Here is a 15,988-nt window from a genome sequence, read left to right as displayed (position 1 = left end):
GACACAGGAGTGGGCACATGAGCCGTTATGGATGGTGTAACACATCCTTCAGTGACTGGTTCAAGGATGGACATTCACATGATACAAATAGTGGGGGATGAAGTGGGAGGAAGGCCATTTGGACTCATTTGAAATACACAAAATAATGGGGTTCCCATAAGAAAGAAGGATTCTATCGCCCAAAGAAGTAATAAGGGAAAGCATTTGGGTAGATGGAAATTATAGCTGCTATAATCTATTGTAAGGGAACAAACAGTGCGTCTAGAATCCCCTTGTCCCCTCCTTGTCCACTTGGCAAAGTTTGACTCATGCTTCATAATCTATTCCAAATTTCATGACCCTGTAAAGTCTTTTCTGAGTCCCCATGATAAGAGTTGCTGTTCCCCTTTTAAATTCCTATAATTTCATGCTCAGTAGCAGATATAATGAAGTTAGATAGGCGTGGATTCAAATTCTAGCTTTGACTCCTTATCTTTAAAACAGGGATACAACTATCAACCTCAAAGGACTGTTGCTGGGATTAAAGATGTCAATATAAAGTGACTGGCATATACTAGGTGCTCAGATAATGTTAATCTTTCTGCCTCCTCCTTCACACCTTATGCCATATTAGAATGAATCCTTTAAAGAACTAAGTTTTTACTCTTCTGTGTTCCCAGCACCTAGGCAGAGCTAGGGATATATTGGGTTCATGATAAATGTTTGATAACAGACAAATATGGAGAAGGAGATATTGTAGTGATGGAAAAAACAATTACCTGCGTAAAGTTGGTTGTATGTTAAGACTTGCTTCTCTGGTAAACTATAAATTTCCTAAGGATAAGGGCTATATTGTATAAATTTCTTCATTACCTTTGCCATGACTTAACAAAAAAAGCTTTGCTGGTAAGAATTTAAAGACATGAGATTGGATCGCCCCAAGACAGGTGAATTTGAGCAGCTCTTCCTCTAGAGAAGTAGTCTTACAAAGTATGTGGCCATACTGCCCTCTGAAGACTGCAGATTTTTCTCAAAACATTACTGAAATCATCCCATTAAGAGCTGTACCCAGAACCCTGATGAAGTTTGTAAATTCTTACACGTGAAATATTGTGAGACTCTCTTCTAAAATTTCCAAATAACAATTTCTAAAAATAGGGAGCCCTAGGATTTAAAAACACAGTTTTCCCATTGTTCTTTTTTCTCAGGTTTCTTAAATTGAGGGAATTGTTTTTAAAAAGCAACCATGTGTGCTGCTATTACAGTATACTCCATATTTATTAGAAAATTGACAAGAAGAACAACGTTTGGCACAAGAATGCCAATTTATTCTTTTTTGGACACATGAACACAAAATATCCCTGCAGGCCAAAAAAAAAAATTGCAAAATTGAAACAACCATCATCTTACCTCAACATGGGGATACCACCCATCCCTCAATAGTTTAGAAAGTACCTCGTATTGCTAGAGACATCCAGTCCAAATTTAATAAAATACATATTAAAACATTACAGACCTAACAATATAGAAACAAAAATGACACCATCAGTCAGATGAACAAATGCAAACATTTTTCAGCCACTAGACATAGAAAGAGAATGACTATGTCAATAGCAAGGGATAAGAAAATGGTTAATCAATAACAAGATCTTCCCTTTAACTTTACAAGGAAAAATCCTTGGAGTTGAAGCAGTATTGATACAATGCCCTCAGCCTCCACTTTCTTAAAATGAAAGCAGAGCTACTGCCTCGCTATTGAGCAAGAAAATCTTACAGCACATCCACAAAGGGTAGCTAGGGCAGAGCGGAGAGGGTGAGCCTTGTTAAACAGTGCATTACCTTTTCCCACAGGAAGAGTAGGTAGCTGAGCCAGGTAGGTAAGCTCTGATATAGGCTGGGCACCAGATCCTAAAATACAGACCATATAGAATATGTCTGCTTGTAAATCATCACCTTTGGAAGCAGCAAATAGAATTTACAGTAAGAATGATTATGTTCTGCCTGCCCAGACTGCTGGTTGTGTTAGGCCAGCTAGTTCATTTTACAGCTAACAACAACAACAAAACATAACTGATTCAACATTTGGATCTTCACCACTCTTTTAATGTCCCCTGCCCCTTAGCCCCAAATTGTTACTCTTTAGCATTGCTACATTTAAATCTTTCATACCACATGACAGTGCCTAAACAGGCTGCATTTTAAAAAAAACAAACAGCCTAAACCTACTTCTAGAGAATGCACACCTCCCATTGATTGACACATGCATAATGATTCTGTCAGTCCCAAGAGGTTAAAGTATTCAAATTGTCAAGCTGAATTAAAACCATGCATTCAGACTTGCTTGCAATAGTATTGCTGCAACTCTGTTTCTGCAGTGATTCCCTCTTAAAGATTCACCCCTCAGCAAGTTTTTCCCAACAACTCTAGTTCTTCCATATTTCTTTCCTTTTGTCCAAACGACAGCATTGCACCCTTAAAGGTACTGTTTTCCTATAAAAATAGGCCTCCCGGCTTTTCCTCCTCTGCCACACTGATTTGCCCACAGTGTACTAGGACTGACTGAGTTTCATATAAACTATAGTTCAAGGTCGAGCGTATAGCCCAATTGCAGGCAAGCAAGTCAGGGCTTCGTGGCACTCTGCCTCGCTCCCTGCTCCAATACATGCCAGGAGATGGTGAGAAGTGATGCTTCTTCTGTGCATTATTATCAAGCAAGTCCGAGGCACACAAGTGCAGGTGTGGTGCCCGCTGGCCAGCCAGCCAGCCACCAAGAGTTCCTCACATCCTGGACTCCAGCAAGTTCTTCTAAAAAAGCTTCCGTTCTTCCTCCTCTTGGGTCCACGGTGGCCAAGCTGAAGGGTATTTTCTGTGCTCTCCCTGAACAAGTGTGAATAAAAAGCAGCAGCCAGCCCCTCACCAACATGTCCTGATTTGTAGTATCCAAGTGAGGTATTTGCAAAAAAGGAAAATCTTAAGAAATTAACATCTGCCATCTTCTGCACTCCTGCCTATGCTGTGCCTCAGTTACAGTGCTTGCTTTCATCCCACTCTATGCAGAGAACAAGGACGTCTGCACTCCTATCTTAATGAGCTTTAGGACTTGATATACATTATAAAACTCTCAGAGACCAGTCTCAGCAAACACTGGTGGAGCCGCTGATCAACAGCACATAGAAATGTAAACTTTAATGTATTTACAAGCGTGTTTAAAAGACTGAAGAGGAACAGTGCTTTATATTGCTGGGGTTTTGAGAAGGCTAGTTTAAGAGATTTGGACTAGCTAATGAGTTCAAGCAAACATCCTTCACCGTTAGATCCAGTGTTTTCCCCACCAGCAGTTTCCAGACAGAGGTGGCAAAATCGTTTTACCGTGTAGCATCTATCTCTTCCCCCAGCACCTTCCTCAGTCATATGGAGTGGCTCTGGGCCTTTTATCCTCCTCTCCAGCTTTCACTCCTGATGTTCCAGGACAAAGAATTACAAGTCACTAAAATTTGGGCTGGGAAACACTGGCTGGAACTATCAAGACTCTATGTAACTGTTGTCCATTCACAAAGTGTTATCTACACTAAATACAAAATACATTACCCCTACATTTTAACTGATGCTTGCTTTACATCAACTCTTTTTGTTTGGACAAGAAAGGAATCCCGTCTCCCTGTGAACTGAATCCAGAATCTATTAAGAAAAATCAACCTTTTCTATGCAGTTTTTGTTTAATAAAAGGAAGGAAATTCCACCAAATATATTTCAGGTTGAAAGAGAAACAGAAAATTTGCACTGCAAGTAGTTGTGTGAGTAACCTTGATTCCCAGGGAAAAAGGTTTTAAATGCTGGTAGATCTTTTGCAAGTTGCAGCATCACTCAATGTACCTTGAGGATTGACAAAAGCCTATCCAATAAGGAAGCATCCTGGTTCTAGCTTATTTTAAAACGAAGTGACAGGACACCAATTGTGACTATAAAACAGATAAAAATAATTCTTTAAAAAGAAGGAAATATATATTTTTTCTGATCGGTTTCAGAAATTGCCAGATTATGATCTATAAGAAATAGCTGATAAAAATCATACTGAAATCTCATCTAAAAAACTACATTATCAGGGGGAGGAAGAGGAGTGACCTTAAAAAATGTTTATTGCCAAAGTTAACTTTCTATGAGAAAAGTTTAAAAATCATTTAGCTCTAACAAACCACACAGCAGCATAAAATGGGCACTTTTGAAAACTTTGAAAAACACTAAAAGCTAATTTTTTTTCAAAGTGGGGGAAACATGAGTACTTTTACCATGGCAGTGTTATCTGTCACCGTGACATGCATTACATCGGTTTGTGTTACACATTCACAAAAGTCAACCAAATAAGATAACTGCCTGTCTGAATCTGCAGCCAAATTTAGTGCAATTGCCTGGCAGCCTGTACTTGCACCAACACAAGTCTGTAGAGATAAAAAGATAAAGTAGTAAAACTAATAAAACTCTGTAAAACTTTCAAAAATTAATGCTCGTTAAAGGCATTTACAGTGGCAAAGTCAGAAATCTCCATTAAAAACTCTATGGACCCACACAATTAAATAGTTACACTGAACTGAAGTAGATTGTTTGGTTTTTCTCTCCCATTTATGCACACACCCCACTCAATGAATACAGAAAAAAAGAAATAACCTTCTCTTGTAAGACTAGAGGGATGCGGTGAACACCACAGCTAGCAAAATATTCCATAGAAACCTTTCTTGTAAAGTCCTTTAGAAAGTTCAGGCTGATCAGCCTTTGCATGATGAGGTAAAAATTCAGTCCAGTGCATCAGAAAAGACAATCTATGAGTACCTATTACTTTAAAAAAAATGGCTCAATTTTGTTGATGCATCAGACAGCGCTGCAAAGTATAGATTCAGTGCAACTATTTCGAGTTGCTGGTAGAAGACCATCTGAAGTCAACTTGGCTCTCTAGAGGCAGTAGGCATTTGAAACATTTTGAGGCTGCATGGGGTGTCAAATTGGTTGAGTTTTTTTTCTGAGACTCTCAGGCAAAATACATTGTGTGCTGGGTATCATGGTGGATCTGCACAGCTTTAGCCAAGGCCTGAGGATCTCGGCCATTGCTCTGTCCTGACACGTGACTGCCTTCCGCACTGCAAAAAGAAAGCAAAAAACCATGTATCACAAAAGACCACTTCAAACTGCACATGTTTCAAATAGCATGCATAGTCCTGGATTCAAGATGAGGCTCAGCTTGTGGCTCCTTAAATAACTTGTAACATCTCTCTAAACATCAGTTCACTCAGTTGAAAAATACAATATAACTTATTTAATAGGCTGTTGCAATACTTAAATAGAATAATGTCTGCAATGACCCAAATCTTTAACAGTGCCTACATAAGGACTTTCACTGCCTGTTATATCTGGCTAATGCCTACTTGTCCTCTAGGCTTCAGTCAAATATCATTTCCCCCAAAGAAATCTTTCCTGACTCCAAAGTTCAGATTAGAGCCACCTAGAATATACACTCATAGAATCCTGTACTTTTCTTTCATTTGAAAGATAATTATTTGGATAATTATTTATTTGCCCACTAGGATGTGATCGCCAAGAAAACAGCAACTTTGTTTATCTTACCATTGAATCTCTAGTGCCTTGCACACAGCGTTGCCTCAATAACCATTTGTTGAATGAATGAATGAATGAATGTGTTTAGCACAGTGCTAGAACATAGTAGATACTCAGCAAATGTTACTCTGCCACGAGACTTTCTTGTATTCCCCTCACTAGCCATACAACCTTGGACAAGCAGCAACTCTTCTGAACTATGATCTTTTAGAATGACAATAACAACTTCTGGACATACCTCTTCAGGGCACCATGGGATCCAAAGGGGCTCAGTAAATGGGGAATCACCATCCCTCTTCTGATTTCTCTACTTAAATTATTATTACCCTTATCATCTAGGCTCAAAGTCTTAGTCATCTTTTACTTCATCCTCTTCTCTGCCACTCACACCCACTTAACTATTGAATAATTTTTTTTAATCCCAGGAATAGCCTTTTATTTTTAACAAAGACAGTCTTGCTCTAATGTACTTTTCCAGCTTCGTGCCTGCTCTTCCCCTTTCAAATGTTCCAGCCAAGAAAAACTTGCTATTGTCCAAACATGTCACTTTTCTTCTTTGTGTCCATTACTCCCTCTGCTTCGAAAATCCTTTTCTCTTTTTTGTAGAGCCAAATCCTACCCATCCAGCTATGAAATCTCCTCTAACAGACTTTCCTCTGACGTTCAATTGCACTTTCATCTATACTGCTTTGGGCTAACTGTCAGTTCTATGTTTGCCTGTATTGTCTCCCATACTGAAATATAAAATCCCAAGAAACATGTCTTCCTCAATGTAGTGTTTTCAGTACCTAGCACAGTGCTGGGCAACATAGTCAATACCTAATAAATGTGTTGAATGAATTTGTATATTGCAGAGTGGAAGGTACAAAGCCACAGCTGGGCATTTTCCATAATAGCGTATTTTCAACCCTTACAGAAATAGACTTGCAGTGGAATGTCTACTATTTAGCAGCTGAATTCATACTTGGGGAAGAGCCCAGAAACTGCTACACTTCGCAGATGGTCATTTGGGAGAAGAAAAAAATTAACGCAGAGAACTTGTTTAGTTATTTAATAGTAGCTCAGTAACAGGTCAAAACGTCTGATTCTCTTGAGATCCTTATTTGGGGATAAGAATGGTCTAGCACCCCATCTTTCCCCAACACACACTCAGGTTCCCTCTGGTGCTTTCTCCCAGATGGTACTGAAAGCAAAGTGAACTAGTCAGGCCTTGCATGAAGTGGAATCCACAGGCCTACGACTGCTCTGACTCGAGCCAGGACACTGAGCTGGACATGTTTTGAGGCTGCTTACAACCCAAGCAGAACAGAAATGCATTTGGCTCTATGGGAAAACCACAGACAGTTCTAAACTAGACTCCTTTTTGGGGGGAAGACTTTAGACACACCACACAAGTACAAACAAGCCTGGGCCTTTCTTGGACCAAAAGCTCCATTATCAGCTCTCAAAGGCACATGCAATTTTATTTGTTCCTTGAACTTTAAACTCTAAAAGGAAGTTTAACTCTTCCAAAAAGCTTTCTGTAGTAGTTAATATTTTTTTTTAGCATGCTGCTAACATAGATAGAAAGATTTTATTTGCCTGAGAAACTTGCCTGTCATGATCTTTATCCACCAGATGATACCTTGCCCTGAATGCTACAAGCCGGGCATAATAGGCAGGGGCTGGAATAGATACTGAGCGCGTGCACCGCACATAGGTGTGACACAGCTGGTAAGTTAGTAGCTGGAGCTCATCTGCAGTGAAGCAATTGTCATCCCACAAGACCTGGTAATGTGAAGGACGGCTGGTTCCCTGGAGAAAGAGTTTTATGATTAATGTTTCCAACATGGGTTGACTACTTGAGAGAAGAATTGGAACACACTTCTTAAATTCATAAGTATTCCCGTCTAGTACACCTATAAGCAGATACCTAGGCCAAAAGATAACAGTTGTAAGATGCAAGCATTAACAAAGTTACATATGGTGTTTAATAACAAGTCTACTCAAGCTGGTTGCTGAATCTGCAAACACTTCCCTATCAAGTCACAGATCTGGACCAGCTTCCAAATTACCTGAATTCCTGCATGACTACAGAGGTAAAAGTCAAACTCAGATGGATGTGTGATGGTGCTATCCACGGTAGTGCCTGCTGGTACATTGCCACTTTTCCCCACCTACCAAAAAAAAAAAAAAAAAGTATAATTAGTCATCAAACTGCTAAACTGAGCTCACACCATTTTTTTCTTTTATGTGTTCATTAGTAATGAGTTAGTAAACTCTTCTTAAGTGAACTCTTGAAAACTAGTTTAATTCAAGATGTTGAAATTTCTGTAACTTTCCCTTAGACCTACTATTTCATCCTTAAATATTTTCCCAAACAAATATACTCTAGGGGAATCCAGACAAAGAATTATTTTACCTATGGCTTTGGGTTGCATTATTGCTATCTATTTTACCAACGACACATTGCTATGTTCTTGGTGGAGGAGAGGGGAGATATTTAAGATGGATAAGCTTTCTGAGGAAAAAAAAATTGGTTTTATTCCTTACTTGGAGTAAGAAAAAATTTTTTTCAGTAAAAGTTAAGATGAAGGAATCTTTGAACTGATTCACCAAGTTCCATAAAACTAGTACTTTCATAGGATCAATAAAAGAACTCACTGACACATGCATTATCAGGAAGAGTATATTGAAATGAGAACTAGGAAAACCAGAGTTTCAGTTCTGAGCCCAGCCTTGCAACTACATGCCTTGAACAAAGCATGGTATCTTTGGGCCTCAATCTGATCATCTGTAAAATTAGGTGATTATCTCTTATACTTTTAAAATTCTAAAGTTCTTCTACGGTCAAACTCTAAAATCAAACTGGAAAAGCAGAGAGGGGAATTTCAGAAACATATTTGCAAGGAAAGGAATTAAATCTTGCTATTTTATTTGGTGAGTTTGCATCCACTTCTGATGCACGGCAGGGCTCTATATGAGGAAGTTCACTTAGCATACTGGCACAAATTTGATGGGAATTTATTTGGCTCCATTCTAACTATTGTCAGCTGAAGATCATACCTCAATGCATATAATAATATACATGAGTATAGAGAAGTCTCATTCCATCAAATTCCATATGTGATCTTGGGTACCCAGCCGGACAAGGGGAAATGTAAGTCAGTTACAATTGTTCTAGCATTGTTTCCCAAAGTGTGTGACTTAGGAATATTAGTTCTGCAGGATGTGTTTAAGTCTTTTACGGTCAAATAAAATTGAGCAATACTGGGCTAAACCAAAGTTAAAAGGCTTTTCTATTATATGACTTCTTAGAACCTTTATCTAGTAATGTATAATCTTTAATAGGGAGACAGAGTATAAAGCATTTCCCATACTTATTTGATTGTAGAATCCCTTTTTTAAAAATCTTCTAGAATCTACAGATGAGAGCCTAAAGAGGGGCTGCCCTGGGGCAAAAGTGGGGGGTGGTCCAGCATGTTCATTTCAATCATTATCGCTTGAACACCACGTGTGAGGCTCTGCAGCAAATGTTGGGGATAAGAGACAAAGGCACAGAGAGAACTAATGAACTTGCCCTCCTGCCCTTCATGAAAACCATATGCAATGAACTGCAATGCAATGTAATAAGGGCCTTATGGAAGGCACTGGGAAAAGTTGGTAGGAGGGAATGGTTGAGCCATGCCTTATAGGATAAGTAGGGTTGAAAGTGGGGATGGAATAAAAATGTGAAACATTTCAAATAACCCTTAAAGTCAGGAATGGATAAACTGTGGTTCATCTGTATCATAAAATACTACAAAGCAACAAAAAGGAACAAGCTATTGATACACACAATGACTCAGATGAATCTCAAATACATTATGCTAAGTAAAAGAAGCCAGACAAAGGCTATGACTTCTTTTCATATGATATCCTGGGAAAAACAAAACTACAGAGACAGAATATACATCAGTGGTTGTCAAGGACTGTAGGTGGGGGGAAAGGTTGACTACCAAAGGGCATGAGAAAATTATTGTGTGTGATGGAATCATTCTATATGTTTTTTAAGCTGGTGGTCACACAGCTATATGAATTTGCCAAAACTTACAGAACAGTACAGTAAAAATAGTAACTTTACTCTATCTATATCTTAATAAAAACAATGGGAAAAAAGGGTAGGATGGATGTGGTCATTCCAGGGATAAAAATACACAATGTATATAGGAAATGGAAACAGTCATATTGCTAATGGAAGGTGAATGAGGACATGATGAAAGATCAAACTAAAATGCTACATTTTGGCTACCTTGGGAAAACATGGAACACCATAAGACAGCGTTTGGTAGGCAATGGGGGATATATGAAGATTTTCTGAACAGTGGAGTGACAGGACAAAACCTGTATTTAAAAAACCTAGCCCTGACAGCTGGTGGAGGGTGTCGAATGCCTGCAAAGCCGCAGAGTTCTGCCTAGGGCAGATGGAACACACAAGAGGAACAACTGAGACAAGAGATTTCAGGGTAGAACACAGAGGACTATTTGACCAACTGAGCATGGAAAGGGGGGACATGAATAGAGGAGAAGAATTTAAAGACAACTCTGAAGTTTCTAGCTTGGCTGACTAATATACAGTGATGCCAAGCAATAGATGAAGAGGAAAACTGGGGGAGGAATAGGTTTCAGATGAGGATAAAACAATAAGGAGAAGGTTTAGACGTGTTTTGCTTGAAATGTCTGTGGTGGATTGTATCACTGGTGCCAAATATTCTGCTGCTCCTCCCTGGAGGAGGATTATACATCCCCACCCAATTAACTCAGGAGTGGCCATGAAACTTCCTTTGGCTGATAAAATGTAGCCTGAAATGTGTTACTTCTGGGCAGAAGCTTTAAGAGCCAGCATGTGGCTTGTCATGTATCTTTTCTCCCCTCTGTTACAATGACTGGCGATGTTCCAGAGAGATGCTCCTCTGTCAGCCTAGGCTCCAAAGGGAAGACAGTGGAGTCACAGCTGCAGCCACAATGAATGTGTAATATGAGCAAGAAACAAATCTTTGTAAGCCACTAAGACTTTGGAGTCTTTTGTTACCACAGCACAGCCTGGCCTATCTTGACTGATACAATGCCTACAGAGCATCTAAGTAAACGGGTAGACAATTAGAAGGGCAGAGCAGGAGCTGCATAGAAAATCTGGGGCTAGAAGTACAGATTTAGGAATCTATAAGTAAATAAGTCTCATATACTAAAGAGAGTCAAAATTGAGAAGTCAGAGAGAAATATGAAATGCCAGGTAACATCAAGGTTTAATGGACAGAGGAGGAAGAGGAGTCAAAGAAAGCCTAATTACAGAGGTGGCTAGTGAACCTGGAAAGTCACACTGCTAAGGCCAAAGAAGGCAACTGTCCATAAGTGATGCGAAGAAGTCAGTGTGGAGACTTGACAAGACATCGCTGGATTCAAAATGAGCAAGTCATTGAGAGAACAACTTCAGTGGAGTCGCTGAAATCAAAGTTAGGCTACAGAGAAGTGAAGTATGACGTGAGGAAGTACAGAAAAAAAAATCGTCTTTTTTTTTTTTTTTTTTTTTCTAAAAGTCTGGTCATGAAAGGGAGGAAAGAAAAGATGACAGGTAGGCTGAAGGAGAAGCAGAGTGAAGGGAAGTTTTGGGGGTGCCTGTGGAAGGGCTGAGAAACTTTAGAGAGTGAGGAGAGGGAGGCAATAGATTGAGGAAAATTAAAATTTTGAAAAATAATGGGTTATTAATGAAGTGAGGCTCTAGAGAAGGCAGAAAGTTTAAGAAAAGCATAGGTGGGAGGGCAGAACACATAGGTGGAGAGATTAGCCTCAGAGATTCAAGGAAGAAGATAAGAAAACACAAGACTTAGCTAAATTTGAATGCAGAGGAGAAGAAGGTGAGAAAAATCCATGTCTTCCAGATTTTGTTTTCTGGAGGAAACAGAAGATTGTTCTATTGATGGCAATGTAAATTGCTGGCAATGAAGCCCTTATGGATAAGGCTGGGGATTTGAGAAGAGGATAAAGGTTTGGAACAGATGCTATGGGGAAATATAATAAATGAAAACAATTACAGCATCAAAGGCCTGGCTATGATTTCCCATCACAAACTTGTAATATGGTTCATTGTTAAATAAATGAATTTCCTTCCTCAGCAACCTCTATCAACCTAAGAGTAGGAGCAAAGGAAAGGGCAAGTGTACTAAGTCAGAGCTGGAGACTGGCAAGAGGCATGTTTAGAGAACTGAAGACGTTAGTAAGTGTCAGGGGTACAAAGCAGACCAAGGATTGGGACTGTCAATCTTCAAAGGTCAGGAATGACACTGGATGGTAAAGAACAAAGCTATGAGATAGCTTGGGGTTTCAGAAAGATAATCCAGGTCCTAAAGTTACATTAACAGCAAACTGACAGAGGGATGGAGAGTGACAACCCAGTTAAGGAGGGGTGCCAGGATGTTCTGTGCTCAGAGCTCGGGCAGGAGTTCAGAGAATTTGTATTAGCAGAATCTAAGAAGTATTACCAAGTCAGAGTTTGGGTGATTGGCGGAACTGGGGCCCAAGGAGAAAACCTTAGTTCTCCAATGGTTCTGAAAACAAGAAGAAACAGCTTAGCCTTGGATTAGAGACAAAAACTAAGAATGTATTAGAAAATAGTGGGAGTGACCCACAAGATTAGGTAACAGAAAGAATTGGTCTCTCTTGAGGTGGATCAGGGAGGGTCTGGAAAAGATGATGTCATAGAAAAGATCATTGAAGTAAAGTCATCCAACATTATGTACCTAAAATTTTCCTAGTTTATACACAATATCAGATTATAAGTAGGTTATCCAAAATGCCTTTTATCAAATGCTGGAAACTGTACCCCTAATTGACATTCATTTACTAATTTAATCCTTAATAACAACCCTGTGAGATAGGGATTGGTCTTATCACACTTTACAGTTGAGAACATTATGGCTTAGAGAAGTTAACTCGCCCATGGTTAATAAGTGTGACATCACAGGTGTTCGGAGTGTGTACCCTAAGAATCCCGTGCACCAATGTAAAATCATTTGGAAGAGAAATTCTTCTTTACATCCTAGAACCATGCCTTAGGCACTGGTAGGAAAAAGAAGCAAATGGCAATAAAGTCCAAATAGATAAACCTTCCCTTTGGAGGCTGCCTGCATCACCATAGTGTACCTGGCATGTTTTTACCTCCAACTTCCTCCTACCCCCCGCCACCTAAGAACCCTAGAAACAAGTATTTATGTCACATAAGAGAAATACTCAGTCTTGAAACCTGTATCATTTAGAATTGCTCATCTAAGCTCAATTGGAGTCAGTATATTCATTAAAATATTATTAGGCACTTCTGTTTTTAGGAAAAAAATTGTATGTATGCCTACTCAAAAACACACTCACTTGCATCAGATGATAAAGCTTATCCTATGTGTTCTTACCCTTTCTGTTTTATCTGCACAGAAGAGTCGTGTGTGATGTCTTTTCTGCACCACAATATAGGTTATTCCTGGCCGGTAATCTTCTTCCAAGCTAATACATGCCTTTCGAATTGCTATTAGTTCTGGCCAAGCTACCTAGGAGTTAGAAATGGAATGATGTTTAATTGAGAACTTGTTTATCTCTCAGATATCTCTCAGATCTGATTTACCCAGAGTGGCAGATGGAAGGAAGCTCCGTCAGACACCTAGAAGCCCCAGGGGGCAAGTGCAGGATAATGAGAATACCTGTTTCATCTGTCCCTCGGATACCCCTCCACGGTAATAGATGATCCGAGTGGGTTTGAAGCGTGTGGATTTGTAGAATTGGATCAGCAGCTCTCGAACCATGTTAGTGAGGTCCTGGATTACCTCCTGACTATAGAGGAGCTCCTGAGAGATCTCCTGGCGGGAAGTCTGCACCCGAACAGTGGCACAGTACCGGCTGGGATGGCCGTCCATACTGCCAACCACTGCTGCGATGGAAGGCTTCTTCCCATCCCCTGCTGGGGGATGCGTGACATCTGCTCCCAGGAAGATGACAGGCTGCTGGAACACCGAGGGCCTGCTCAGATTTAAGGAGACATTGCCACTCAGGCATACAGTTGCAAGTGTTTTCGTTTAACAAGCTCACCAGATACAATCAGAGATACAATCTTACAAGAGAGAATGAAGACTTGTGCTCTTTGAGAGAGAACTCTAAGGCCCATTGAGTATCTGTGTCACCCAGTACAATGAATCTGAATTGACTGAAGAAGCCAACATGGTTCTTCTGTAATAGTAGGAAGGGAAGAATCAAGAAGAGGACTTAACCCAAATTTAACAAAATCTCTGTGTGTAAAGGAAAAAACTTCCCAGAAGAGGCTCTCTTGGGATCCTAGGATTTCTACAATGGATACAGAATTGCAGGATGCACATGGCACTGGGACAAAATCCCCAAGATATGAGACTTAAGGAAGATAATAAAGTCTATTTCCTTCCCTATTTTATTTTTCTCTGTAGTGTTTATCATTTTTACCACATATTTTACTTACGTAATTTATTTACTATATTAACCCACCCCCACACACATACAAATATTAGCTCCATGAAGGCAGGAATTCTGTTTTGCTTTGTCTTGTTTACTGCTGTATGTATCCCTCATGCCTAGAACACTGCCTAGCTCCCAGCTGGCATTCAACTAATATTTGTTGAAAGAACAAATTCATTTATTTGGCACTGATTTCTCCATTGAGGGAACCAAGGAGAAAAATATCATACATGCTTCTTTGGTGAATTCTTAAAGGTAAGATTTGAGACTGCAAGTATTGATTTTTAAAGTATAATCTAGGAGGCACCCAAAATCTCACAATCTCATTTAATAGGTACTAAAGATGAACTTCTATGAGGACAAAGACTGTATTGTATTTCTCTATATCATCATACAACATGGGCTTGGTACAGAATGGTATAAGAGTGTGTGTGTATATATAATATATGAATAATATGTATATAAAACATACATATACAGAACATATATTTCATATATTATGTACCAGCCACTGTGCTAGGTTCTTTACATGGATGGATTCATTTAGTCCTTACAACAATTCTATGAAGGAGGTACAATTATCATCTTAATTTTCCAGATTTAAAAAAAATAAGATATAAGAGGATAAGGAAATTGCTCAAGATGATACAGCTAGGAAATGAGAAAACTGGAATCCAAACCCAGGAAGTCTAACAAAAACGTATGCATTCTATGCCGCTATGTTACAGTATTTGGGGTAAAGTTAAATCATGCTTTAGGTTAACTTCCCCTATGGCCTGTACACCTCATCTACCAATGTTTCAGGAAGAATTTATTTACCTAGAAGTTCATTCAAGGACACACATGAGAACTGTGACCTGACTGTGCAAGACTAAGGTAATCAAGTTCACCTTCTTCTCAAGCATGGAAATGACTAAGATCACAGCCCAAATTTAACTTTCTGAATCACTTTCACATACAGGATTTCACATAAAAACATTTTAGGGTTGACAAGTCAGATACTACTTCAAAACATAAACAACACTACAAATTAATGCAGAGCAATCCAATCTAAGAAATGGGCAAAGGACTGAACATGTCCATCACAGAAGAGGATGCCCACATAGCCAATAAGCATATGAAAATGTGCTCAATATGCTTTAACTATCAGAGGAATGGAAATTAAAATCATAATGAAATACTCTTACCCTAACCAAAATGGCTAAAACTGAAAAGACTGATATCACCAAGTGTTGGCAAGAACATGAGTAACTAGAACTCTCAGTGGAAGTGGTGAATTGGTATGACCACTTTGGAATACTACAGTGCCCTCTTATTTGCAGGGGATATGATCCAAGATTCCCGGTGGCTGCCTGCAACTGCAGACAGTGCCAAACTCTAAATATACCATAGTTTCTCCTATACTAATGGGTAGCATATACAGTGTGAATATGCCAGACAAAGGGATGATTCACATCCACGGCTGGACAGAGAGAGACAGTTCGAGATTTCATCATGCTACTCAAAACAGCATGCAATTTAAAACTTATGAACTGTTCATTTCTGGAATTTTTCATTTCAAACAGAGGTTGACTGCGGGTAACTGAAACCATGGGAAGTGAAACTGTGGATTGGGGGGAGGTGGACAACTGTATTTGATAGTATCCATCAAAGCTAAATACATACATTTTCTATAACTGAGCAATTCTACTCTTAGATAAATACACAAGAGAAAGAGTACTTAATTCCACCAAAAATGTAGACGACTTGTCTAATGAATGTACAGGAATAACTAAGAATTTGTCGTATATGCATATAATGAAATACTACCCAACAAAGAAGAATAAACTTCCACTTAAAACAGCAATGTGAATGAATCTCAGAGACATAACACTGAGCAAAAGAAGACAGACACAAAATAGTACATACTGTGTGGTTCCAT

General features: G+C 39.2%; 1 protein-coding gene across 3 annotated transcripts in view; it reads right to left on the bottom strand.

Annotated features, from left to right (window-relative positions):
• Positions 1-1,281: 1,281 nt before the first annotated feature.
• Positions 1,282-15,988, bottom strand: part of LOC102513428 (argonaute RISC component 4) — a 33,583-nt gene continuing 18,876 nt past the window's right edge. For all 3 annotated transcript variants that reach the window (XM_032495911.1, XM_032495912.1, XM_032495914.1), the window contains exons 14-18: positions 13,287-13,602; positions 13,002-13,136; positions 7,638-7,739; positions 7,178-7,377; positions 1,282-5,108 (exon numbers count right to left, since the gene is read on the bottom strand). In XM_032495911.1, the coding sequence (XP_032351802.1) occupies positions 5,000-5,108; positions 7,178-7,377; positions 7,638-7,739; positions 13,002-13,136; positions 13,287-13,602 (862 nt within the window). In that variant the 3' untranslated portion in view covers positions 1,282-4,999. The remainder of the gene's footprint in view (positions 5,109-7,177; positions 7,378-7,637; positions 7,740-13,001; positions 13,137-13,286; positions 13,603-15,988) is intronic.

This window comes from Camelus ferus, chromosome 13 (genome assembly GCF_009834535.1).
Source record: "Camelus ferus isolate YT-003-E chromosome 13, BCGSAC_Cfer_1.0, whole genome shotgun sequence".
Lineage (NCBI taxonomy): Eukaryota > Metazoa > Chordata > Mammalia > Artiodactyla > Camelidae > Camelus > Camelus ferus.
This window is presented reverse-complemented; position numbering and strand designations above follow the sequence as displayed.